The sequence below is a fragment of the Sceloporus undulatus genome, chromosome 3 (assembly GCF_019175285.1).
Source record: "Sceloporus undulatus isolate JIND9_A2432 ecotype Alabama chromosome 3, SceUnd_v1.1, whole genome shotgun sequence".
NCBI classification, from domain to species: Eukaryota; Metazoa; Chordata; class Lepidosauria; order Squamata; family Phrynosomatidae; genus Sceloporus; species Sceloporus undulatus.
The window spans coordinates 106,903,312-106,931,209 of record NC_056524.1 but is presented as its reverse complement, the minus strand read 5'-3'; the positions used below and the strand labels follow the sequence as shown (position 1 = coordinate 106,931,209).

Here is a 27,898-nt window from a genome sequence, read left to right as displayed (position 1 = left end):
CGAAAGTGAGGTAGCGAAAGTGAGCGAGAGAGGGCGGTGACGTCATCCGGTCACGTGAGGGCCCCTGATTGGCTTGCGTTGTTTTTTTTTCCCCCAGTTCCCCGTCGCGTGCCGTTGCTGCACGAAGAAGAAGGAGCTGCTGGTGGCTGTTGTTCTTCTTCTGCACTCGCTCCTGTCATGGCGGCTCGGGGGCTGCTCCTGGCGGCTGCCCTGCTGGGTGAGTAGGAGGAAAAGAAGGCCCTAGGCCTCCTCGCTCACCTGGGCGCCATTGCTTTCTCCCTCCCTCCACCCCCTTCCCTCTCTCAGGGCCCTCCCAGGCCTCTCTCTCTCTCTATTGTTGTTGTTGTGTGCCTCTAAATCCTTTCCCTCTCATGGGCTTTTTTGGTCTTTGCAGGTTTCTCTCCAGAGGCTGAGAGAATGTGACTCCCCCCCCCCCCCCGGGCTGCGTCCACACTGGAGAGATAATAACCCGGTTTGGCAGCGCTTTAACTCTTATTCTGGCTCAAGGCTGTGGAATTCTGGGAGTTGGAGTTTGTTTTGTAAATGAGACATTTCCAAGGTCCAAAACACACTTGCAGAAATAATAACCCAGTGTGAGACCGCTTTAACTGCCCTGGCTCAGTGCTGTTAGGGAATCCTGGGAATTGTAGCTTATTGTGGCTCTCTCAGACAGAGGAGGCTAAAGGTCTCACAGAACTACATCTCCCAGAATTCCCTAGCATTGAGCCACAACAGACTCCCAACTCCCAGGATTCCATAGTCATGAGCCAGGCAAAGAGCTTAACCGAGTTATTTCTCTAGTGTGGATGCAGCACCAGTTGGGTTTCTAAGGCACTATAACGAGGATTTGAACCCAGGCCCCTTAGAGCCATTGGCTCACTCCTGGGCTCCCTTGTTGTTGCCCTTGTGTGCCTCTGACTTTTATCATGGCAATATTTGTTCAGAAAGGGGCAGGGCAGGGCGGGGGCTTCCCTTTGGAGGCTGTGAGAGTATGACTCGGACACAAGGTGGTTTTTCATGGCCTCCACAGTCGTCGTCGTCGTCCCAAGGCTCAACAACAACGACAACAGCACTTTGTTTGAGGCAGGATTCGAACCTGGGTCTCCAGAGTCTTAGTTCCAAAACACACCATAGAAATAATCCAGTTTGAGACCGCTTTAACTGCTCTGGCTCAGTGCTGTTACGGAATTCTGGGAAATGTAGTTTGTTGTGGCTCCAGAGAGAAGGCTCAATGTCTCACAAATACTACAGTTCCAAGTATTCTCTAGCATTGAGCCAGGGCAGTTAAAGTGGTCTCTGACTGGGTTATTATTTCTGCAGTGTGTTTTAGACCTCAGTCCCAAGGTTGAAACTACTATGCCAGCTGAGCCCAGCAGAGCAGAGAGGCCTCCCTCCTCCAGGCTTTCCTAAGGCCTTGGGTCCCCTTCCTTCCGCCATTATCTGGGCCAGTTCTCACTGAGGATGGAGTGCTAAGGGCAAGGCCCCCAGTTCTAGGTGGGAGTAGAGAGAGAGGCGGCTTCTTTCATGGAACAGGACTTTCTGCTCCCTGTACACCCATTAGCATCAGAAAGTACATGCTGGAATGACATTAACTACTGCTACTACTACTACTACTTGTGTGCCTTCAAGTCCTTTCTGATTTGGGGCAATCCCATCATGAGGGTTTGTCTTGGCAGGTTACAGAGCTCTTCAACAGTGGATTACACTCCCTCAAATTGTGGTGGAGTCCCCTCCTTTGGAGGCTTTGAAACAGAGGCTGGATGGTCATCTGACAGGGGTGCTTTGATTGTGAGTTCCTGCATGGCAGAATGAGGTTGGACCAAATGGCCCCCTTAGGGGTCCCTTCCAACTCTGATTCTGGGTTTATTCACAGGGAGGTTTACCATTACCTCTGGGGCTGAGAGAGTGTGACTTGCCCAAGGTCACCCAGTGGGTTTACATGGCCTAGCCGGGATTCGAACCCTGGTCTCCAGAGTCATAGTCCAAGGCTTGAACCACTAGGCTACGCTGTCTCTTTTTGAGTCAAAACCTGGTCTCCAAAATCCAAGTCTCAGCGCTCAAACCACTACGCCACCCTTGGCTCCCTTATTTAACCAGTGAGCTTTCTCAAAGCTCTCTTTATGGCACTTCACTGTGCCTTTCAAAGGAGAACACTTTGGCCCAAAACATACTTGCAGAAATAATCCGGTTTGAGACCGCTTTAACTGCCCTGGCTCGGTGCTATTAGGGGATCTTGGGAATTATAGTTTTATTATGGCACCAGAGCGCTCTGATAGAGAAGGCTAAAGGTCTCCCAGAACTACAGCTCCCAGAATTCACTAGCACTGAGCCTGGGCAGTTAAAGCAGTCTCAAACTGTATTATTTCTGTAGTGTGTATTGAACCTTAGTTAAGTTTGTTGCAGCATGGAAGGCAAGGGGAGATCTAACATCACCTTTAAGACTAAACTGTTTCATATTTTAGCATGAACTTTCAGTCGGCTTCTTCGGATGCAGTAACAAAGAGTGCCTCTATACTGTAGAAATAATGCAGTGCTGAATGGTAGTTGAAATAATAGTTTCTCCACCATCACAGTCCCTGAGCCCTCTGATACATTTTTCTCCAAACCTTCCAGTAAATGTTTTCTCTGAAGGCAGAAGGAAATGACTAACTGCTTTCTCTTTTTGTTGTTCGAAGCCACTGTAGCATACTAGTTGTTGCTGTAGTTCCATTCCAGTCTTTGCCCGAAATGCATACCCAGGGTGTGGGTGGATTTGTAACCTTAAACCTTGAGGCCTAACTCTTGGCACTGCTTGCCAGTATCTTAAGATTGTTTCTGTGTAATTGTCCTCCTTCCAAGGTAACAGGCTTTTTGAATACTGCTCCCGGTATTCAGTTTCAGCTAGGAGCCTAGAAAACAACGCTTGCAAGTGTTCACCAGACAGAGACTTGCTACCTAGCTGTTCAAAAAGTGTGAGCAAGAGAACATACCTGCTTTCCTATGCTTGAAAACTTGCATGCTAACAATTTGGTTTAGTTTACAATGTTGTTTGTTCAAGCCATACAGTTATGGTAATAACAAATGCTAAAAATTTAAAGCAAGAAGCACCTGTACCACTGCTAGTAATGGAGCACCATGTCCTTTTCTCATAGCAATGTTTAACATTACAAAAATGCCTATTTTCGTCTTAACTGTTGCAGGGAATTGGGGTATCATTTCATGATAAGTATTCTTTACATGAATTTCTGCAATAAGCTGTGGGACAGGGGATTTGGTTCCCCCCCCATTAGTTCTTCCCTTGTAACTATGAATGTTGTGTGGATTATCAAGAAAGATCACAAGCACTTGTTTGGATAATATGTATGATTTACAATTTATCTTCCATATGCCATTATCCATCTGGTGTGTATGTGTGTGTGCACTCCTTCAAGTCACCTGTTGACTATGAGTATTCCTTGCCTAAGAAAACTCTATGAAATTCAATGTGGTTTTGCAAGTTCCTTCCTGTGAAATATAGCCTTCAGCACCTGGCATTCATTGGTGGTCACCCAACCACATAGTAACCAGGATTGACCCTGCTTAACTTTCCAAGATCAGTGGGATCTAGTGCCTTTCATCTTGTTGTGTCATTTCAGTATGGGAATGTTTATCTAGCTGTTAAAAGCCAAAAAAATTTGCAGGTGACTGCACAACTACTCTTTAAAAACAAGACTACTGCCTCTGCTTTTTCTGTAGTTTCCTGATATTGTATTCTCCCTCTCCCCAAATGTGTAGCACACATCTCCCTATATCTTTGAGTTAGTTTGTTTCCTTCAGAATCATTCCCACTTGATTGCAGAAACAAAATTCTGTAGGCATTCCCTATCTTCCTGTGATACATTTTGTGAAAAATGGAAGTGGTGGCTTGGAAGAACAGATGAATGAGCCTTGAATATAACATACCAGTAGTGATACAATTAGAGGTGAAATTCTTCTATTCTGAACGTGTCTTCCATATTCCCAGGGAAAAATAATTAATTTCAGTATCTTTGGCACTGGTTGGATAACACTGATGCTAAGAAAGTGTAATCTTAAACTAAATTGAGTAAGTCCTATTCTTAAGGCTTAAAGGTAAAGGTAGTCCCTTGACATGAATGTCTAGTTGTAACTGATTGTAGGGGGTGGTGCTCATCTGTTTCTAAGCCGAAGAGCCAGCGTTGTCCAAGGACTGCTCCTGGTGGTCATGTGGCCAGCATGACTGCACTGAATGCTGTTACCTTCCCACTGAGAAGTGGTACCTGTCTATCTACTTGCATTTGCATACTTTTGAACTGCTAGGTTAGTAGAAGCTAGGACTAGTGACGGTAGCTCACCCCATCATGCAGCACTTGGGCCTCAAACTGCCAATCTTTTGATCATCAGAACTGGCGTCGTGACCACTGCATCCCTTAAGGCTTATTTTCCAGTAAAATATATTTTAGTTTAGGTTGAAAAACATGCTGATTCCCTATCATTGTTTGTGAAAATGTATAAATTAAAAATAAGAGACGCTTCAATTATGTATGTCAGGCTATAGAGTTCTAAAAAAAAAAATGGGCCAGCAGTTTTGAACTCAAGTCAGCTTTGCCTCATTCTGGCATGGTATGGATTTGTATGCGATTGCTAGTCTAGAGAGACAGTGTGGCATAGTGGTGGACCACGTTTCTGGAGAACAGGATTCAATTCCCAGCTTGGCCATGAAACCTGCTAGGTGACCCTAGGTAACTCTCAGCCTCAGAAGAAGGCAATGGCAAACCTCCTTAGACCAAATCTTGCCAAGAAAACACCATGATAGGTTTGTTGTAGAGTCACCATAAGTCGGGAACGAAGGTACACAACAACAAAGTCTACAACAGCTGTCTATATAGCTATACATGCTAGTCTGTAATAGCTACGGTATAATCTATTTCTTTCTGATTTAAAGCAGCACTTCACTAAATATATGTATTTTAAATTTTCTTCCAAAAGTGATTGCTTTTTCCAAGGCAAAAGAGATCTTACAGTGTAATTAAAGTCAGCATTGCTTTTCTAGGCTGCAGTATTTGTTACTCATACAAAGTAGGAGTATGTTAGCACTTGAAAGCATGACTGATGTTTCTTCAGGTGGGATTTGGATTACAACATTGTTTTACTGGCATTGAAACACAGAGATTAGCAAAATACAAGAACATACTTGTGACCAATGAGGCAACAAGTTTCCCTTCTTTACAATGGCCAAAGATTAGTTCTTCTGTTTGTTAGCTGTACTAATTATGTGTACTTAAACACTCACTAAGTACATAGATGTTAAAATCTGAACATTTTAAAGAATTCAGTTGAGATTGGATATTCTGAGTAAGATATCATTTCTGCCTCAAAAAACCAACAACATTATTTTAACCATAATACTATTTCAGCTGTCTCAAAATGCCAGATGTTGCCCAGGTAGGTGAGCAGGTGGGATTTTTATCATTTGAGAATAATAATACCATCTGCTTAGCAAACAGAAGCAACACAATAGTCATTCTAACCTTTATCAAATCAGGTATTCTCTGCACCGCTAAAATATTTTGCTAATGCCAGTTTAGTACCTGACCATTTTTAGCTGGAAAAAGTTCTAGGTTATCATTTCACATGGAAGACATAAGTGTTGGGCTAGGACTTGTGAGAGACCGGAATTCAAATTCCTGCTCAACTATAGAAACCCACATGGTGACCTTGGGCAAGTCACATCCTCTCAGCCTCAAGAGAAGGCAAACCCCCTCTGAACAAATTCTGTTAAGAAAACTGATAGGGTCACCTTAGGGTTGGCATAAGTCAGACATGACTTGAAGACAGAAATCAAAGTTTGCATTACCATGATATTTCAGTGTTCTTTATTAAATTTCCACAAGCTAGAAAGTCAAATTATCTGGATATTTTGATCACAATGGAATAACTGGCTTGCAACTTCCAAGTCTCTTTTCAAATACTAGTATGTAACTGGTTAGACAAAGTAGGCCATTGCATGAGATTTATACAACCGTAGACTTCAGGTAGGCTACTCAGTTTCTGATGTAACCAATGTTCTGTGACCATGCAACAAAATATTAATCGTTAAAAAGTAATTTGTAATCTTTATCTTGCTGTAGTGCCTTATTTTGAGCTACAATATGTAGTGGCCAGATACTAGGCTGTCTGCTTTGGAGCATTAAGGTTGGTGTTTAATTTGATGATTTAGGGTTGTTGAGTCTTGTAGGTAAGTGGCATCCTCATTAGTCTTACAGTGCAGAATATGACACGGTAGAAAACTACCAATCTTACATATTAACACAAATGCAAGAGTTTTTATTTATGACTGTTTGCTGTAGTGCAGGTTGACTAGATTTGGTTGTTAAGAAATCCTTACCCACATGTTCAGTTTGTTGCAGCAAACTGCAAGGCTGTTCAAATCTGCTGAACTCTAGGCATTTAGGAACAAACAAAGATAAGCAAGGAAACCAAAAGGGGGATAGTTACTTCAGTATCTCAGCTGAGCATTCTGTTCCTGCCCCTGTGGTAGACTGGCTTGCTTATTGAAGCAAAGTTTCCCTAATGCAGGACCATTTCTTCCCCTGTAAACTGATGAGGGCTCATAATTAAGTTCTTGAAAATTATATTTGGAGGAAACTGCCTTAAATCTGAACTTTTTGCAACTCTCCCAAACACTTGTTAACATATAGGTTAGGATCTTGCTAGTAGCACTATTGGCTCTCAAGGTTTTTGCATGTATATTACACAGAGATTGCGACCAGTCAGTGTCATTAATCTTTGGCCTGTAGACACTAATTTGCAACACACCTCATGAAGAATGTTGCTAGTCAAATAAAAAGCATTGAAAAGTTTCTGACTACGTTTCTTTGCCTGGAATTGCTGAATGGTCACAAAGAAAGATGATGTTAGAGTGTAAATGCCGAATTTAGTACCATTCTACTCACTCACTTCACATGAAACTTATAGATGATTTTACATTGAAGTTTGTGATTTGTTTGTCTGTAGAGTAGAACCATCATATTCAGGAAGAGCTGCCTCTGGTCAAAGAGCTGAGCCAGCATGAAATTTGGGCTGGAGTAGCTATTTGGCAGGAAGTTGTACTTACATTGTCTTAACTGGAGCTCTTAGTCATGAACTTTTCAGTTCTGAGGCTTATGACTGAATTTATGACATTCTCTTGACCTAGCTGGAAAGTGCAATGCTATTTATTTATTTATTTTATTGGATTTATATCCCACCTTTCTCCCAAAATGGGATTCAAGGCAACTTACAATAATTTGAAAAGGATAAAACTAAAACATAAATTACAAAAATTAAAAAAAATGCTCATATTAAAACATAAGTTAAAAATACAACACAGTTAAAACCATTTAAACAGTAAAAGTTAAAAGAGCACATCACACTGTTTAGGCAGACATTAAAAATCTGCCTAAATAAAAATGTCTTCAGATGCCAGCTTAAAGAGAGCAGGGAGGGGGCCAACCTGATCTCCCACACAAAGGAGTTCCACTGTCTGGGAGCAGCCACAGAGAAGGCTCTCCCCTGATTCCTTAGCAACTGCCCCTGAGAAGGTGGTGGGAGTGAGAGAAAGCCTTCCCTGCTGATCTTAACACTTGAGTTGGCTTGAATAGGGAGATACAAGCCCTCAGATAGTTTGGACCCAAACCATTTAGCGCTTTAAAGCTCAAAACCAGTACCTTCAATTCTGCCCAGAAGTAGACTGGTGCAGCTGTTTCAGCAAGGGGGTTATATAATCTCTGTAGCCAGCCCCAGTCAACAGCCTGGCTGCAGTATTTTGAATACGGTTAAGTTTCCAAAGTTTACAAGAGCAGCCTCACATAGAGTGCATTAGAATATCAGAATCATAGAAGGGACTGCAAGGGCCCTCCAGTCCAAGCCCATTCTGCCATGCAAGAATGCACAATCAAGCATCCCCGAAAGATGGCCATCCAGCCTCTCTTTGAAAACCTCCAGAGGAGACTCCACCACTCTAAGGGAGTGTGTTCCACTGTCATAGAATCATAGAGTTGGAAGAGACCGCAAGGGCCATCCAGTCCAACCCCCTGCCATGCAGGAAATCCAAATCAAAGCATCCCCGACAGATGGCCATCCAGCCTCCGTTTGAAGACCTCCAAGGAGAGAGACTCCACTACACTCCGAGGGAGTGTGTTCCACTGTTGAACAGCCCTTACTGTCAGGAGGTTCCTCCTAATGTTGAGGTGGAATCTCTTTTCCTGCAGCTTGCATCCATTGCTCCGGGTCCTAGTCTCTGGAGCAGCAGAAAACAAGCTGGCTCCCTCCTCAATATGACATCCCTTCAAATAAATAAATAAACAGAGCTATCATATCACCCCTTAACCTTCTTTTCTCCAGGTTAAACATCCCCAGCTCCCTAAGTCGTTCCTCGTAGGGCATGGTTTCCAGACCTTTCACCATTTTTGTTGCCCTCCTTTGGACACGCTCCAGTTTCTCAATGTCCTTTTTGAATTGTGGCGCCCAGAACTGGACACAATATTCCAGGTGGGGCCTGACCAGAGCGGAATACAGTGGCACTATTACTTCCCTTGATCTAGACACTATACTTCTATTGATGCAGCCTAAAATCGCATTGGCCCTGTTAGCTGCCGCATCGCACAGTTGACTCATGTTCAACTTGTGGTCTACTTGGACTCCTAGATCCCTTTCACATGTTGTTTCATTCAGCCAGGTGTCTCCCATCCTATATCTGTGCATTTCATTTTTTTTTTTTCATTTTTTTCTTTATCTGTTCATTTCATTTTTTTGCCCTAAGTGCAATACCTTACATTTCTCCCTGTTGAAGTTCATTTTGTTAGCTGGGGCCCAGCTTTCTAGTCTATTCAGGTCATTTTGAATTTTGATCCTGTCCTCTGGAGTATTAGCTATTCCTCCTAATTTGTTGTCATCTGCAAATTTGATAAGTATTCCCCCAATTTTTTCCTCCAAGTCATTGATAAAGATGTTGAACAGTACTGGGCCAAGGACAGAGCCCTGTGGGACTCCACTGGTCACTTCTCTCCAGGATGAAAAGGTGCCATTGTTGAGCACCCTTTGGGTTCGTCCGGTCAACCAGTTACAAATCCACTTAACAGTTGCCTTGTCTAGCTCACATTTTACAAGCTTGTTTGCAAGAATGTCATGGGGAACCCTGTCAATATACTATACTATATCCACAGCATTCCCTTCATCTACCAAGCTAGTAATTTTATCAAAGAAAGAGATCAGATTTGTCTGGCATGACTTGTTTCTCTGAAACTCATGTTGACTTTTTGTGATTGTGGCATTGCCTTCTAGATGTTCACAGACTCTCTGTTTAATTGTCTGTTCTAGAATCTTTCCTGGTATAGATGTCAGACTAACTGGCCAATAATTGTTTGGATCCTCTTTCTTCCCCTTTTTGAAGATGGGGACAACGTTTGCCCTCCTCCAGTCTGCTGCCACTTCTCATGTTCTCCGGGAGTTTTCAAAGATGATTGCCAATGGCTCCGATATTACATTTGCCAGTTCTTTTAGTACCCTTGGATGTAGTTCATCTGGTCCTGGAGACTTAAATTCATTTAGATTAACAAGGTAGTCCTCTACTATCTCTTTACTTATTTTGTGCTGAAATTCCCCTATTCTGTCCTCTGCTCCTTTATCCTCAAGTTGAGCACCCTTTGCCTTTTCTGAGAAGACTGAGGCAAAGAAAGTGTTGAGTAATTCTGCCTTTTCTCTGTCTTCTGTTAGCATTTTGCCATCTTCTCCATACAGTGGTCCTACCGTTTCCTTCTTCTTCCTTTTGCTGCGGACATATCCAAAAAAGCCCTTTTTGTTGTTCTTAACCTCTCTAGCAAGCCTGAGTTCATTCTGTGCTTTGGCTTTTCTGACCTTATCTCTACACTTGCTAGCTATTTGTTTGAATTCCTCTTTGGTGATTTCCCCATTTTTCCATTTCTTATACATGTTTTGTTTAAAATTTATCTGAGCTGAAAGTTCCTTGGTCATCCATCCTGGGTTCTTGCGACACCTCCCATTTTTCTTTCTCACTGGAACTGTTTTAATTTGTGCCTTCAGTATCTCCCTTTTGAGAAACTCCCATCCATCTTGAACTCCCTTCTCTTTTAGTATTCCTGACCATGGGATCACCTCCAGTATTTCTCTAAGTTTACTGAAATCCACTCTCCTGAAGTCTAGGATGCGTGTCTGGCTATGCCTGGCTTCTCCTTTCCACTGTATAACAAACTCCAGGAGAACATGGTCACTTCCACCTAATGATCCCACCACTTGCACCCCATTAACCAAATCATCCTTGTTGGTTAGGATCAGATCTAGAATAGCTGACCCCCTTGTTGCCTCTTCCACCTTTTGGACCATGAAATTGTCTTTGAGGCAAGTGAGGAATTTACTAGACCTTGAGGATTTGGCTGAGTTTGACTTCCAACAAATATCAGGGTAGTTGAAGTCACCCATCACTACTACATCTTTCCTTTCTGAGTATGTGGTCATCTGTTCTACAAAGGCATCATCCAATTCCTCAGTCTGACTTGGGGGTCTGTAGTAGACTCCCACCATAACGTCCTTGTTGTTTCCCTCCCCTTTAATTTTTATCCAGTTGCTCTCCAAATGGCTCTTACTGTCAGGAAGTTCTTCAAAATGTTTAGGTGGAATCTCTTTTTTTGTACAGTGCGCCTGTGTCATACATGGGTACGTCATTTGCAGCTTCCAGCATATACTGGAAGCTGCGCCGAAAATAAGCCTTGCACGCCCCAGAAGAAGTAATGGGGCGCACGATTGCGGTGCACATGGCGGGCATGAGCCCCATTCCTTCCAGTGTGGCTCAAGCTTATGTGTTTTTTCTTTTACGTGGGTGTGTGTGTGTCCGGAACAGATCCCCTGCAAAAGAGAAGGGCCGGCTGTAGTTTGAATCCATTACTCTGGATCCTAGTCTCCGGAACTGCAAAAAACAAGGCTGCTCCATCCTCCATATGACACCCCTTACAGGGATGTAATCAGGGCTTTTGTTACCATAGGGAGATATTACTTTTCAAGGAGCAGGAACAGCTGGCACATTAGTTTTGACTGGCCACAGCTGTAACCTGGACATCCAGTCTCCGGTCCAAATCCAGGAGCACACTCAAGTGGTGAACCTGATTTCAGGGGGCGGGGGGGAATGTAACTAGATCTGCCTTCTGACTGACCACAGGAGCACTTCTGTCTTGTCTGGATTAAGATTCAGTTTGTTCACCCTCATCCAGTCCATTACTGAAAGCAGACACTGGTGTAGTACAAAAACAGCTTCCTTAAAGATGGAAAGGTGAGGTAGAAGTGGGTCATCTGCATACTGATTACACTGAATCCTAAAAGTCTGGATGACCTCTCCCATCGGTGTCATGTAGATATTAAACATCATGGGGGACAGAATCAAGCCCTGAGGAAACACACAGAGTACTGCCAGGGTTTGGAACAGGCATCCCCTAGCACTGCTTTCTGCATCTGCCCCCCCTCCCCAAGAAGGACTGGAGACACTGTAAAACAGTGCCCCCAAATGCCATCCTAGAGAGGTGACCCAGAAGGATACTGTGATTGATGGTACTGTGACCCACTGAGAGGTCCAGCAAAACCATCAGTGATATACTCTCCCTATGCACAGCATACACTCCTTCTTTCAGATAGTTTGGACCAAGGTGACCAAAGCTGTTGCTGTCCTATAGCCAGGCCTGAAACCACACTTGAAATGGATCTGTTAGGTGTTTTTCCATTTAAGTTTCAGTACTAGAAACACATTACCTTGAAAGTAATACAGTGGGCTGTGTGTTATGTGCAGGGCGTTGTGCACAGACTAGCATCTTAGTCTCCTGCTTTTCTTTCTGCTAGCAGTACTCAAACATTTGACCCTATATGACAAGCAGTTTTGGATAGATTCTACAGATTAAGAGGACTTAAATTGCCTTGTTCTCTGCACACTGTGTTTGGGCCTATCTAGGCTGAACGTATGAAGTGTTTTAAATGGGATAGTATCTTTTGTTCATATTTCCAGACCATCCTGTCGTTTTACTATAAATGTCAATTTTGTCCAGTTTTCAAGAAAAATGCCCTATTACATTGCAAAAATGGTTTAAAGATTCCTGTTTGAAATTGTGGTTGTCAAGAAACAACAACAACACAGATTTGTGTCATGGAATGTGAGAAAATTTATGATAAGTTGTTGAAAGACCAACATTTGCTGTGTAAGAATAATTGTTAGCTCAATACATTCATGTAATAAACCTTTGTTAGCTCATTGTGTTCATGTAATAAAACTTTTGTTATCAGTTTACTTTTCATGAATACAGAATATTAATTACACAACCCAGCCCTGTTTTTGCCATCCCAATGTCCTGCTTTTGTCTCAAGGAAATATGGTCAGCCTGGGCCTATGGCTCTCAGTAAGACAGGTGTGAATGACTTCTGTTTTGTTATATCCTGTGGTGGGCATTCTTCCTGATGAACCGTTCTAGCTTTGCTTTGTCTAGGGCAGATCGTTTCAAACCACTGGGGAAAAAACTTAGTTATAGTGCCTGTCTGAAACAGAGAGAGCAACCTAACATAATCTTCATAGAATAAATATTAGAAAACATACCTTTAAGAAAATGTTGCAGAACTCACTGCGTTGGTATAATTAAGTGCTTTTAAACTATTCTTGCCAATGGATGTACAATGTGTGCACAACAGCATTGGTGTGGCTGCATGCACACGCCTCCATTGACAATAATGGGGTTTGAGGACCCACACTTTTTGCTATCTGCAGGGGGGTTCAAAACAGAACCTCCTTGGATATGGAGGGCCAACTGTATGATACAATAGAAATCACTGAAACCTTGTGGGCTGAGTCTCATGATTGGAATATAGTAATAGAGAAGTATAGGCTTTGTGGTGAGCCACTAGGCAGACTTGATTCCCAACCGCCAATCCTGGTTAAGGCTGACTGTAGGGGAATGGCTACTGTGGGAGAAGTGGCTATGCAGGGGAGGAGTCAGTCTATCAGTCAGAGTGATGCAGTCAGTGAAGTGACAGTCAGACTCAGAGAGAGTGAGAGGAAGAGAGATAAGGTTTAGCTGAGGTTTCAGTGCAGAGTCCCTTGGCAGAATTCAGAATTCCGTTAAAGGATTAAGAGTTACTAAACAGAAGGGAACGGTTTAGTTTAGAAGAGTTAAGAATGAAAAGAAACTGAATAGAGAAGTACTTTCAATTGATGATTTATTTTCACTAATGTAACATACTATCTATGAAACTATTAAATGAGCTACATTCTTACTGCATGCTTGTAAAGTTGAGTTTGTTTGTTTCAAGACAAGCTTCTGACTGCATGAATTCATAGCAGTAAAAGCACTGAAAACATGCTGCCAAACAGATTTAGCAATTCATAATAGAAGGACACTGGGGACCCTAACCCTTAAACATTTAGGGAAGGTGTTTTAAAGGTGGATGTTGGGCTGGTGCCATTCACAAGGAGTTTTTGGATGTTTCTGAGGTAAGGAGGTTGTCTCGAAGCATTGACAGGAAGACCTCATGACAGCCTGTGTCAAAGAAATGAAACACGAAGGGAGGAGGAGTAGCATTATGTGTCAAGGATGTTTACACCTGTGAAGAGATCCATGAATTAAATCCTCGAAGCCAGGTTGAGAGTATCTGAGTAAAAATTAATGGGGGTAAACAACAGGGATACAATTGTGGGGGTCTACTACAGATTCCCAAGCCAGATTGAGGAGTTGGATGATGCCTTCTGGAAACAGATAACCACGTGTTCAGAAAGGAGAGATTTAGTAGTAATGGGAGATTTCAGTTATCCTGATATGTGTTGGCATTCACTCTCTGTCAGGAATATAATGTCCAGCAAATTCCTCACTTGCCTTTCAGGCAAATTTATTGACCAGAAAGTAGAAGAGGCAACAAGATTTTAAATCTGATCCTGACCAACAGTGACGACCTGGTTAATGGGGTGGAAGTGGCAGGATCCTCAGATGGGATTGACATTGTTCTGGAGTTTATTATACAGCTGAAGGGGAAAGCCAAAGGGTAGTCAGACATGCATTCTAGACTTTAATAAAGCTGATTTCAGTAAACTTAGGGAAATACTGGAGGATGATCCCATGGTCAAGAATATTAAAGGAGAATGACTCCATGGTGGATAGAAGTTTCTGAAAGGTGAAATACTGGAAGCACAATTTCAAACAGTTCCAATGAGGAGGAAAATGGGATGTGTCTAAAGAAAACAATATAGAAGAACATTCAACTGAACTAAGATTCAAAAGGGATATGTACAAGAAATGGAAAAAATGGGGAATCACCAAAGAGGAATTCAAATGAATAGCCAGCATGTGTAGGGAGAAAGTCAGAAAAGCAAAAGGGTATTTTTGGTTATGTCTGTAGCAAAAAGAACAACAAGGAAATTGTAGGGCCGCTGCATGGAAAAGACAGTGAAATGCTAACAGGAAACAGAGAAAAGACAGGACAACTCAACACCATTTTTGCTTCGGTCTTTTCCCAAAAGGAAAAAGTGCTCAACCTGGGGAAAATGGAGCAGATGATGCAGTAGGGAAAATGGAGCACAGAATAGGTAGAGAGAATACAGGAATACCTGGTTACTCTAAATTAATTCAAGCCTCCAGGACCAGATGAACTTCATCCAAGGGTATTAAAAGAACTGGCTCAGAACCACTGGCAATAATCTTTGCGAATTCCTGGAAAACAGGAGAAATCCCAGCAGACTGGAGGGAAGCAATCTGCAAAAAGGGGAGGAAAGACAACCCAAGCAATTATTGCCCAGTCAGTCTGACTTCAATACCAGAAAGGTTTTTAGAGTAGATCATGAAACAGACAGTCTGTAAGCACTTAGGAGTAAATGCTATAACTAAAAGTCAACATGGATTTTTCAAAAACAAGTCATTCCAGACTAATTGTACCTTTTTTAAAAAAATAAAATAAAATTACAAGCTTAGTAGATGAAGAGATGCTATGGATGTAGGACATCTTGAATTCAGCAAGGCCTCTGACAATATCTTCCATAATATTCTTGCAAACAAGCTAGTAAAATGTGGGTTAGTCAGTGTGACTGTTGGTGGATTTGTAATTGGTTGACAGACTGAATCCAAAGGGTGCTCATCAGTGGCTACTCTTCATCATGGAAAAAAAATGTCTAGTGGGGTGCCACAGGATTTTGTCCTGGTCTCAGTACTGTTCAACTTTATCAGTGACTTGAATAATGGAACAGAGGGCATTCTTATATAATTTGCAGATGACATTAAATGTACCTAATATTCCAGAGGATAGGGTCAGAATTCAAACTGACTTTAACAGATTACAAACCTGGGCCAAAACTAACGAAGTGAATTTTGACAGGGAGAAATATACTGTACAATACTACATTTAGACAAAAAGAAAGAAAGAAAGAAAGAAAGAAAGATGTAGGATGGGTGGCACCTGGCATGACAACAATGCATGTGAAAGAGATCTAGGAGTCTTAGAAGACCACAAGCTAAGCCTGAGCCAACAGTGTGATGTGGCAGCTAAATAAGCCAATGTGATTCTAGGCTGCATCAATAATATACTGTCTAGACTGGGGAAAATAATAGTGCCACACTATTCTGGTTTGGTCAGGCCTCACCTGGCATACTGTGTCCAGTTCTGGGCACCACAGGGCAACCAATATGGTGAAAGGTATGAAAATCATGCCATATAAGGAGTATTTTAGGGAGGTATATTTAGCCTGCAGAAGAGAAGGTTAAGAGGTGATATGACAGCCTTGTTTAAATATCTGAAGGAATGTCTTGCTGAGGATGGATCAAGCTTGTTTTCTGTTGTTCCAGAGACTAGGACTATGAATCAGTGGATTCAGACTACAGGAAAAGAGATTCCTCCTTAACAAGAAGAACTTACTGACAGTGAGCGCTGTTCAACAGTGGAATATTCTGCCTCGCAGTGTAGTGGAGTCTCCTCCTTTGCAAGTTTTTAAACAGTGTCTGCATGGCCATTAGCAGGAGTGCTTTGAATGTGCTCCTGCACAGTAGGGAATTGGACTTGATGGCTCTTTGGGTTTCTTCCAACTCATGATTTTGTGGGCTGAGTTGATTAGTAGAGCCAATATGATTGCTTGGTCCTTGCAAGTTGGACTTCAGCCTGTTTGATAAAACATAGCAGTTGTTACAGTGTGCTCTTGCCATCTGCGGATCTGAGCATTCACAGAAGGCAAGCCCTGTTGCACATGTGTGCGGTCGCACTAGCAGGCACATAGTACACATTGCACTGCTATTGGAGACAATAGGACTTGAGATACCATGTTGTTTTTTTCTTTTCTGTGAGATCCTGGTTCTGGAACAGATCCTCTGAGGATACGAAGGGCCAACTGTGCTTCAAAGTGTGTGTGTGTGTTTGGAGGGAGATGACAGAGTTTAGACCAGCCTTTTTCTACCTTGGTTTTATTCAGATGTGTAGGATCTTTTGCCATGCTGACAGGGTATGTTGTTTTAGTCTAGCAGATCTGGTGGGGAAGACTAATCCAAAGAGAAGCCATGGTTCAGAAGCTATGGCTATATGTCCCGCCCTTCTGTATAGACACTTGGGGTGTCTAGTTGTCTACTGGGCAAGTCTGTCACCTTGATAACATTAAATTTGTCAGCCAGTACAAGACACGTAACCTATTCAGTCAGTTAATAGTTTTCAGCAGTTTAAGCCTACCCCATAACCGTTGAGTAGTCTCATACCTTGTATATTATAGTAGAAATGAAAAGGAGTCACAAAATATTCATAGGCCAGGAATCACTTATATCTAGGTTTAGCTTCACAGACCGGGACATGAGTTCCCAACTAATACCCTCTGGAGAAAGACAGAAGCATAATGTGAAGTTGAAGGCTTTCATGGCCGGCATCCATCATTTTTTTTGTGGGTTTTTCAGGGCTATGCGTTGTACATGTTCTAGATTTTTCTTCCTGACGTTTCGCCAGCATCTGTTGGTCTGGCATCTTCAGATACTGGCGAAAACGTCAGGAAGAAAATCTAGAACAGAACGCATAATGCTTGGTTTTCAATAGAATTTTGAGAGCATGCCAGACTCTTCCTTGTTCAACAGGGAGATGATATAGTGGCTTCAGCAAACACTTATGTGTCTTGAATAGACATTCGCATTTAGTTAACTTGATAGGAAAGTATTTCTGCTGATGTATTTTTTCTTAGTTATAGCATAGCAGTTCTAACAATGTCTTCTCCACAAGCACCAGAGATGTGTAGCTGAAAATGGATGGTGGGAAGAGAATGATTACTATTTTGTTGGCAGCTGCTTTGTGATAGTTAAACACCTTCCTGCCTCCACTGTTCAAGTACTGTACCTTCTTTAAAAGCCGAAGAGTTGAACTGTCCTTTGTACAGATCCTACGACCTGATACTGTCTGAGTAAATCATTAGCTCTTCCAGCTCACTACTGTTGCCTTTGACTACACAGGATCAACTGCACCAATGAGAAGCTTGTTAATGAAAAATTTACAATAGCTGCCAGTGAACTCAACAATACTTGTTTGCTTTTTAAAATATGGTCCCTGCAAAGAAGGCTCTATAAATGTTGCATATATCCCCCAGATTGTGTGGGCAAACTGCTGTGGGCAACCATCTGCTCCAAAATGGAGCTCCTTTTCGCGCATCATTGCCAAGATGCATCATTAGCGCCCTGGAGTGGCACAGTTGATATCTCTTGTGTACTGCCCCGTTTGGACGCAGCGCACAAAGCCCGTCATTGGCACCACATGCCAAGTGGCGCCCAGAGAGCACAGACAACTCCGCTCTACCGAACTCTAGTTTTGGGTCCCAGGGTGGCACTTTTTGCCCATCTGTATGGGCCATAGTCTTTTTCTTGCAAAAACTTTTATGTACAAAAAAGACTGCAGAGTATAGGTAAAGTGTATTAGCTTTTGTCATATGATGAATTTAACACTAGCAGTTTTCTGATACAGTCAGTACTCCATAAGCATTTTACCAAGACCTCTATATACAAGTAAAGCCACTACAGATATAATTAGCTCTTTTGCAAACATTAGTTGACATGCAATCTTATTCAATGCAAATTGGATGTCCTAATTGATCACTTAACATTCTGTTCTTTTTGGCATATTTTCTGGAAACAGAACAATAAGCTAATACATGAACAGCTCTTACATTTTATGTGTTTATAACTGGGAATTAGATTACCTTTATTGCAAAATACAATACAGTACAGGTTGTATTTGCAGCTGGGTAAGTTCACGCTTTCTTCAAGCACTTGAATTCTGCTTCCAAACATTCTCCGTTCAAGAATATCCCATAGTTATGCATGGAGAGTGAAATATGATCTTTAAGACTGTGTATTAACATTGCTTGACATTTATTATTTGTTTTCTGTCAACAGGACTTTTGCAGGCATCTTCAACATTTGAAGTAAAGGATAAGAGCGGAAAAATATGCATCCTAGCCAACTTTTCTGTGCAGTTCACAGTAGAGTACAACACAAAAACAAAAACTGAGGTGAGACTTCTAAAGTATAAATTAATAGTAAGCCAGAGACTTATAAGATAGTTGTGGCAGACTGAAGGACTGTAATATCAGTTGCTGGCAGGGCTTGTGTCTAAATTAAGTTATATATACAATTTTGATATAGCTTAAAAACTCAGAATAAATAATAATGCCTTAAAATAAACATGGACCTAACTTTCTAATGGTCTAGTTTTACACTCATACCTTGCTTTTACTCCGAAGAGTTCAAGGTGTTCAATAGTTTAATTCCATTTTAATTGTCACTTTTAAAAGTTTTTAATTATACTGTGTTTTTAGACTGTGAGTTGCTTTAAGTCCTAATTTTGGGGGTAAAGCAGGGTAGAAATAGATTAATACTAATACTAATAGGATGTGTCATAGATCTCCTTCATTTGTCTTTCTAACAATTTTGTACAGTAGAGTAGGCTAAAAGAAGGTAACCAAGATCTCAAGAGGAAGGTGGCAGCACTGGATATAACTAAACCAATGAGTGCCCTAAAAATCCTGTGGCAATGCTGAATTTGACTGAAACAGATCAGTACCAATTATTGATAATAATTGGACTGAGCACATTTAATAAGACAGTAGTAAGAGAACGTGTCAGTTGCAATGTGTTTTTATATCTGCTTCTGAGTAAGTCATTCGGTGTTATCTCTGTGGTGTAATGAGCATGTTACATGGTTTGGCTTTCACCTGGTCAGCCAAATTCCACTTATATATATTTATGAAAGAATGTAATGTGTAGTGAATGGGAGCACCAGCATGGTGTAGTGGTTTGAACATTGGCCTATGACTCTGGAGACCAAGGTTCAAATCCCTGCTCAGCCATAGAATCTCACTGGATGACCTTGGGCAAGTCACATTCTCTCAACCTCAGAGAACGCCAGTGGCAAAGTGTTAGGCAAAGTACTAAGGAAGTACAAAATTATATACTTAAGATCAGTCATGTAAGCCAGTAAAACACACAGAAGCTGGTTTCTTGTATACATTTGCTATATTCCCCCATCTTCTATACCTATTGAATGCATTTGTTATGTGCTTTCAAATTCACCTCAACTTAATAGGGTTTTCTTGGGAGATATTAAAATATTTTGGCAGGTAGAGTAGTGTGTAACTAGCAATAAAGATGCAAAGCTAGGGACACACAATTGAAAACCAAGTATATCAAATATCACTGTATCTCTTGGCTGTCTTAGAGTTTCATCTGTTCTGATGCATATTGTAACGGTGTTATTACTTTTATATTTCTTAGAGCAAGTCCTTTCTGCTTCCAGTTAATGCTCATGTAATTAAAGAGGCCAGCAGCTGTAGTAAAGAGAAAGAAACTTCACAAGTACTTGTAGTTGGATTTGGTGCTGGGCATTCCTTACATTTGATGTTTGAAAAGAATGCCGATTCCTACATGATCAGTAATTTGACGTTCAGCTATAACTTGTCAGATACCAGCCTTTTTCCTGATTCCTCTGGAGGTGAGTACTGTATGTGCTTTTGAATCTTTGAAAAGTCAAGTATGCTGTTGTGGCTAGGATGTTAATATAATATCCTATCTGCGCAGAATTATCTGAAGACTATCACTTACTAAAATATGCACTTTTTGCTACAGGACAAAGAGAAGCATCCAAGGCTGCTGGTATTCAAGCAGAGTTAAATACAACGTATAGATGTCATAACATCCATAGAATAAACATGCAAAATGTGACAGTACTTTTCAGTAATGTTACCCTTGAAGCATACCTTCCAAATAACACCTTCAGTAAAAACGGTAAGCCTCCTCTATTCATGGGAAATTTCTTGTAAGCCAGTTCTTTCCAGTAAAAAACATGACTTTCCTGTAGATCTAAACTTGAGAGTCAACATGGTGTAGTGGTTTGCGAGTTGGACTAGGATTCTAGAAATCAGTATTAGATTCCCTGCTCAGTCATGGGAACCCATTGGGTGAGATATACACTCTCAGCCCCAGAGAATCCTGTGATAGATCTTCCATAGGGTTGCCAGAAGTAGGAAGCAACTTGAAGGCACACAGCAACAATGGAATACTTTAATTTTGTGATAACAGACTTGGCTAGAGCCGTTTTCATAGAAGTCTCAGTTCCATTGGGGAGGTATTTAGTCATATGATTTGCCATTGGCATTCTGAAGTGGTTCACATGTTGACCTTGACCCTTACTGCTTTATAACAAAATTGGCACAAAATGGAAGACAAACTGCAGTGTAAACCACTCTGAAGCCTGAAAGGCAGCATATACACAATTTAAATTAAAATCTGTCCTTTATGCTGTTTATATCCTGGCATCACAGTGTCTTTTTCTCAGAAATATAGGCTAACAAGAACTTATTATTTTTTCTGATTGATGCACCCCTCCCATCTTAAATAAGCAGACATGTTCTGTGCTGCTCACATTGGTTGATTTAAAGCTAGCATGCGCCCCACCCACAGGTGTAGACTCAAAAGGTGCTATTTGGTGAATTTGTAATTATTTATATAAAATCACTTTCTGATTAAGAAGTGCACTGGAGTCTGTATGAAGGGTAGGGAACTGTCCCCTTGCACCTCCCAACACTAAGTTGTTGTTTTCTCTTAAAACTATCCTCCAATGTTCTCTATGGGTGTGGATGGTGTTCCATCCATCATACAAGTCACCATGTTCCCTCGCATACGTTTTTTAGGCTAAGTGAAACCCTTTTTCCTAACCAGGAAATAAACTGGAAGTAGAAAGGGAGGGTCACTTAAGCCTTTTTTTTTTTTTTTTTTTTTAGAAAAGAAGAAATTCTAAAAACATTTGGGTGTGGACAGTAAAGCCTTACAAGATTGTGTGGAGACTCATTCTGGACGCCCAATACCTGGAGTTGGGAGTAAAATCCCCAGCTGGATTTTAATAACTAGCAATTTGTCATACCTGAAGCAGAGAGATGATATAGTTGGCCTACAGAGCCTTTTACTCTGTCTGTACCTGTGTCTGTCTCAACTTCTTGTTCTGCCAAACAGTAAAACAAAAGCTTAAGGACATAAAATTACTAATAGACCCCTCCCCCGGTAATGATGGTGTTCAACTAAGAAGGGTTAGGTTCTGCAGAAATGTATTTCCTAGAGAGGAAGCATGCTTGTACTTAATGGATGTATCATTGGGTTGAGGTTTGGAAATAATATTTGAGGGTGGAATTCGGGGCAAGAGGACACTTGATTCGAGACTTCTTTAAACTGACACTTAGCTGTGATGTAATTTGGGAAAATGCATACCATGAAGCACCAGAAAGTAAACTTCTGGTCCAATATCCTTATTTAATCTGAGACACTGCTTTATTTAAAATGGAAATGCTAAAAATCTAGATACACTGTAGTTAAAAACACAACTTTGTGAAGAGATGTCAGACTGATTTGGCTGATTCATAGAAACTGTAAAAATGAAATTGTAATTGTGCTAAATGTGTAATCGGTTTTACATCTTTCTCTCCCTCTGCTTTCTTTGCTCAAACTGGGGCATCTATGGAGGTAATAATCTTGGAAAACTATAACATAGGTAGTCTTTTACTAACAGTTCTGTGATTTTTGATCACTCCCTTCCAGATAGCACATGTGCTGAAGATAACCCTACTACTGTTGCTCCCCCAGTCACAACCCACATACCTACAACTAGCAGTCTGGCACCACCCACAACCACACCCACGACAAACCCAGACATTGGACGATACAATGTATCTGGATCTCAGGGGATTTGTTTGCTTGCTACTATGGGTCTGCAAGTTAGTATCACCTACAGTACAAAAAATAAGGTAAACTTCTATTATTATTATTATTATTATTATATGTTGCTTAATTACCAGTGGAAGAGAAGGGAGAAAAGCTATAGTGCCTGTTTCTCCTTCTGTTTCGTTTTCCAACCCAAAATCTCCTATGCGTTCTAATGAAAAACAAACACTGGGTTTTAAAATGCTGCTGCTCAGTGTCTGCCAGTTTATTGACAGGAATGAGTATTATTATCCAGGACTACTTCTTGGATGAATAAGCTGATCTGACATGTAAATTAAATCGGGTTAAGGTACAACCAAATGATAAAACTATAATTATAGTAATCTGCCTTGAGTCTATTCCCCTGTTGAAATACCTTTAACATCTTTCCCCCCCCCCCCCCTCCAGCCCCGGACCAACTCAGCGTGGGCATTGGCCCATAAAGCCTTGGGCTCCTCATTCCCAGCCATGGACTTCCCAAGAGGAGAATGTAGGATGAGCGAGGGAGGCCCTTTAACGTCTTTGCCCCCTTCTCCAGCCCCAGACCAACTCAGCATGGGCGCTGGCCCATAAAGTCTCGAGTGATAATTTGAATATTATTTTGTTGCTAATTTTTAGTCTCCCCCTTTTTTAGGGTGTTAGATTGTAATCTTTCAATTGTAACTTCTTAACTGTAATCTTGTAACTTGCTATGCTGTGTTTGTTTTGTTATTGTATTGTTTATTGGCATTTGCTTCATTAATCTTTGAATGAGGGGTTGGAAATGGGATTTCCTTTTGATAATTATTTATTTGCATGTAGTCTTTTGTGTTATCCTTTGTTATTATTGAATTGTTATGAAATTATTATGATTTACTAGGTATTGCTATGTTATATTGTTTTCTTATTTTCATGTTTCTTGTTATTGCTTTGTATTATTCCCACTGTTGTAAGCTCCCTGGATTTCCAGTAATTGGGCAGGATTATTATTATATCTTTAGATGTGCTGTGATGATAGGGCAATGAGACATGACAGAGATTGTGTAGGCATTAAGTCCACTCTGCTGTCTAAACTGTATCTGCCTAAGGTGGTATTAGAAATTGGAGTGTCTTACTGTTCTAGCAGTTTTGATCATTCCTTTTGAGGCTTCCTCATCTGACACTGCTTAAGGATTTCATTGCTGCCATGGCAACTGTGGCCATGTTTCAGTTAATATACCACCCTAAACACTCCTCTTTTGGAGGAATTAACGTTGGACCTTCTAGTATTTCAGTGGGAAGCCACCAAGTCATGCCAGATAAGGCTAGTAAAGAATCTTACTTTAAACACTCAAGAGCCATGGCTGCTACTCAGAGTTGACAGTACTCTGTTTGACGGACCAAGGGCCTGATTCACTATAAGGAAACTTTCTATGTTCATAATGTGTGACAAGAGCGCATTCACAATCTGCTTTTTGCTGATTGGAATAAAAATGATGCACGAGTAGAACATGAGTGACACAATTGCTCATATATGTCTGGGGTATGAAGCATGAGCTCCTTGGCTTTTCACCATGCTTAGAGCATTGATGCACTTGAACAGATGAAACTACAAAGGAAAACATTATCCAATGTTCCTTGGCTGCCTGCAGATCCCTGCTGGGAATACAGGGAATGTAAACTACACCAGACAGTGGAGTTCTTTATTGAGGGAGGTTCATACACACCCTGTCATCCTGATCAGGAGATCTGTTAACAGTAGAGAAACATTTTCCAACTGATAGCTGTCTAGTTGAGCAGTGGGGGAAATTCAGGATTCCTTGGATCATGGGTTGGCTAACTCTGCTGTAGTTTTGCAGACAAACCAATTAGTAAAGGGGGGGGGGGGAGCCAGGCTAGTACTTTATCTCCCACTAGAAAGCATAAACTTTGTGTCACAGTAATTTTTCTCTCTCTCTCAAGACTGTTAAATCAGAGGTGCTGAATCTTCCACCAAATACAACTCACTCTGGAACCTGTGACAATTCCACAGTTACTCTAAACCTGACTTCTGGTAGCACCAGCCTTAGTTTCCAGTTTATGCAGGTAAGCATAATTTGATACAGTGCTTACAGAATGCTTAGATCATGACGAAGATAGCAGTTTGTTTCCATTATTCTTAGTGCAGTTTGTCTATGTGACACTCTACAGCTGGAGGTGTGTGAACTCTGAAATGAACATTTGTATAAAAAGTTGTGTTTGGCTTCTTAAAATATTGGAGGATACAATTCTGCATGTTATCAGGAGAAGTAAGGAACACAGAGGCTCTATAGACTGCACAAAATATTATGGATAGAGGGCTTTGAAAAATAGCTTGTTCAGAAAGCAGCAGATCAGTCTAATTCCTATGGAATTTTAAACAATTTTTAATTTGAGCTTATACCTTCACCATTTTTGATAAACCAGGCTGGGTTTCTTTTCTTAGAAATACAAGTCACAAAATTTTAATGTAAATAAACATTTTTGGTGGCTTCATCTGGATCATCTTAACACTCTCCATTTTAAAGCCTCACCCCTGTAAGTTGCCTTTGCAAATGAATTGGGCTTGAAGCGTGAAGGCAGCTTTTGAAAAGAAATCTAAAGTTAATAGATTTAACTTTTTTTTCTTTTAAGAATGTAAGTGCTGAGAAGTACTTTCTGCAAGGCATTGTTGTGACTGCAAATCTGCCTCTGGGTGCTACAGGTAAGATTTACAATTTTTTAAAGAATGTTATGTATGGTGCAGTTCTGGTCCAGATGGAGCAATCATCCACTGCTTCACAGATCTCAACCCCCTGCAGAAATATCTACTGTATATACTCATGTATAGGTCGACCTCATGTATAGGTCGAGGGCAGGTTTTGGGGCAAAATCATGGATTTTTATATGACCTGTGGATAAGTCAAGGCTCAAACGTAGGGGCATGTAACAAAGGATCTAAAGGGGGGGCACACACCACTCCCCTCCCTCCTTCTCTGGACCCTCTCCCAAGGGTCACAGTCTCAGAATGCAAAATGTGGACCCAAACCTCAAATTTCTTCTCTGCCTTCCCCACAACTTTCCCAAGGTACAGGGCTTGCAAAAGGGGGGCCCAAAGTTCTGATTTCTCCTCCTTGGCTTCCCTACAACTTTCCCAAGGCTCAAAGAGCAGTATTACCGTATTGACCCATATATAAGTTGTTATAGGATTTTGGAGCCCATTTAGGACTTAATTTTTTTGACTTATAGACAAGTATATACGATAGTCCTTATCTGATATTAGTCCATGAGGACACAGTATTGATAGCTGGGGAAGGTTTGTCACTAATTTTCACATATTTAGTCTTCATGTTGACCCTGCTATTACTTGTCTGAGGCCAGCCTTTATGAAGTGTGGTCCCATTTAATTTTGTTCATGTTTGTTTCATGCAGAAAAAAATATTAATGCTTTCAACCATAGCCTGAATGCCCTAAAAGCTACAGTTGGGAAATCTTACAAGTGTGTTGCAGAAGAGAGTATCTGGATCTCAGCCAATGCTTCAGTCAACATATACAATATTCAACTCCAGGTTTTCAAGATTTCAGGAGACAAGTTTGGAGCAGGTGAGGTGTATACAGCTCTCTTGATGGACAATTAATATTCCACAAATGTATGGTAATTCATCCTCTAGGGTTGGCAGTGGATATTTGCCAAATATTAGCTGAAGACAAAATGCTTATTGCAACTTGCATCATCTTGGTCTTTATACTACCTACTAGATAATGCGTGATACTATTATAGTGCACCTGCGTCATACGCGGCTTTCAGCATAGCCGTGTGGGGTGAGAGGGGCGGCATGTCCCATTTAAAGTAATGGGGTGCACGTGCACTGCCACACCACCGGATGCACAAGCCCCGTTACTTTCAATGGGGCTCGTGCATATGCAAGGTTTTTTATGTGGCGGGGGGTCCGGAACGGATTCCCCATGTGAAAAAAGTGTGTACTGTACTCAGTAGAATTTTTCTTAATTATATATGCTCCCAACAGCAACCAGTGAAGAGTGGAGAACAGGAAGTTCACTTTCTTGGTGCACTGTATTTGCTCTGCTCTGAAGTACATTTATCTTACCTTTCCCTTGCCATTAGAAATAAAATCGTGCGACTTCCCCCGCCATTTTGAAAACAAAATGACGGCGGCCTAGAGGCGAAGTCTCACGCGACCACAAGAAAGGTCGTGGGAGACTTCGCCGCCATTGGTGGCTGCCTCTGAGGGCCACCGGAGCCCTCAAAGAGGGCTCCGCCGGTGGCAGCGGGTCTCTGGGAGGCCCGATGCCATCGCTGGCGCCCTCCAAGAGGCCCCAGCGACAGCAAAAGGGCCAGCAAAGAGGAGGAGGCCTCCAGCGCTGGCGGCCCCTGCCAGCTTTTTTGCCGGCCTTCAGCGCTGGTGGCCCCCACCGGCTTTTTTGCTGGTCTCTGACGGGGCCGGCAAAGAGGAGGCCTGGCCCCCAGAGGGTGGAAGCTCCGCCCCTGGCATGTGGCCCCACCCCCCGAGGATGGAAGCTCCACCCCCCCCCCGTTCCCCCCCCCCCCCCGGGGGGGGGGGACCCCCCCCCCCCCCGGCTCCCCCCCCCCCCCAGTCGTCTGAGGGACAGCAACCCGGCTCAAAAAGGTTGCCTACCCCTGGTTTAGTCAGATTCTATGCTTGTTTTCTATTCATTAATATTATTTCAGAATTAATACTGTACTTCTCTTTTTTTCCCTTTGCAGTGGAAGAATGTCAGCTGGATGAAAATAATATGTTGATCCCCATCATAGTTGGTGCAGCACTTGCTGGACTGGTTCTCATTGTGTTGATTGCATATTTAATTGGTAGAAAACGTAGCCATGCTGGTTATCAAACAATTTAATGATTTGCACTTAAACCAGTGTGGAAGAACAGCAGTTGCAAGAAGCAGATCCATTCATATTCCCCATCCCCATCTTCCCCTCAAGTAGATTGACATGAGGGAGCACAATCTTTTTCCTTACCAACTGTTTCTTGCAGTGTCTGTTTTACTAAATGTGAAATCCATCTCGTGGCATTTAACTATGCACAAAGGATAACTTCTATAATTCTGTTTAATTTGCTCATGGGTTTAAGTATTTACCCACCTAGAAACAGGCTGAAGTTTTAAGAATGCTTTTCTGAATTGGCATGGTTTTTTAATGTCAAATACTTCAAATGGGTGTGATAGAGTAATTCACATTCATTCACTTTAATTGTATCTAACAAAGGGAAACTTCCACTTCTGGAACTACCAATCTGTGCTGAAATTAATTACTGCACTTAACGCAGCTAAAATGTAATGACTGACCAATCAAATGCCATTATTCCCACTTTGTTTCTACTTAGGTATGTATCATTAAGCTTTAAATGCTAAACCTAGTATATGCAAGGTGTGAAGATGCAGTTTGGCCAACTCTTAAGATATTTTTGGTCTGTCAATTTGGTAGGAGCTGGCCCTTTTTTACATGAAAATGGGTGTTACTTTATTTTTTGTAAAGTGAATTTCAGTCTCTTCATCTGTTGAAAATTCAAAGGCGATCCTATTTCTGCACATGTGTACAATAGACTTCAATCTGCTAATTCTTGCTTTGACTTTGGCTGGGACTGTACACTGCAAGGATCAGTTATGGATGCATTGCCTGTAACAGTGCTAATAAAGAATTTTCTGTA

General features: G+C 41.6%; 1 protein-coding gene across 1 annotated transcript; it reads left to right on the top strand.

Moving 5' to 3' along the window:
• Positions 1-60: 60 nt before the first annotated feature.
• Positions 61-27,898, top strand: LAMP1 (lysosomal associated membrane protein 1). The gene is made up of 9 exons (XM_042456342.1): positions 61-217; positions 18,396-18,511; positions 19,773-19,989; positions 20,124-20,282; positions 22,086-22,291; positions 24,168-24,290; positions 24,858-24,927; positions 25,635-25,805; positions 26,950-27,898. The coding sequence occupies exons 1-9, from the start codon at positions 178-180 to the stop codon at positions 27,087-27,089; spliced, it is 1,242 nt and encodes a 413-aa protein (XP_042312276.1). The 5' UTR covers positions 61-177; the 3' UTR covers positions 27,090-27,898.

What these genes read in the sequence shown, in the direction of transcription:
- LAMP1 (XM_042456342.1), top strand. Translation starts at nt 178, where the DNA reads ATGGCGGCTCGGGGGCTGCTCCTGGCGGCTGCCCTGCTGG. An exon ending in TCTGCCTCTGGGTGCTACAG is followed by an intron (nt 24,928 to 25,634) that starts GTAAGATTTACA and finishes TGTTTCATGCAG; the next exon opens with AAAAAAATATTAATGCTTTC. An exon ending in AGGAGACAAGTTTGGAGCAG is followed by an intron (nt 25,806 to 26,949) that starts GTGAGGTGTATA and finishes TTCCCTTTGCAG; the next exon opens with TGGAAGAATGTCAGCTGGAT.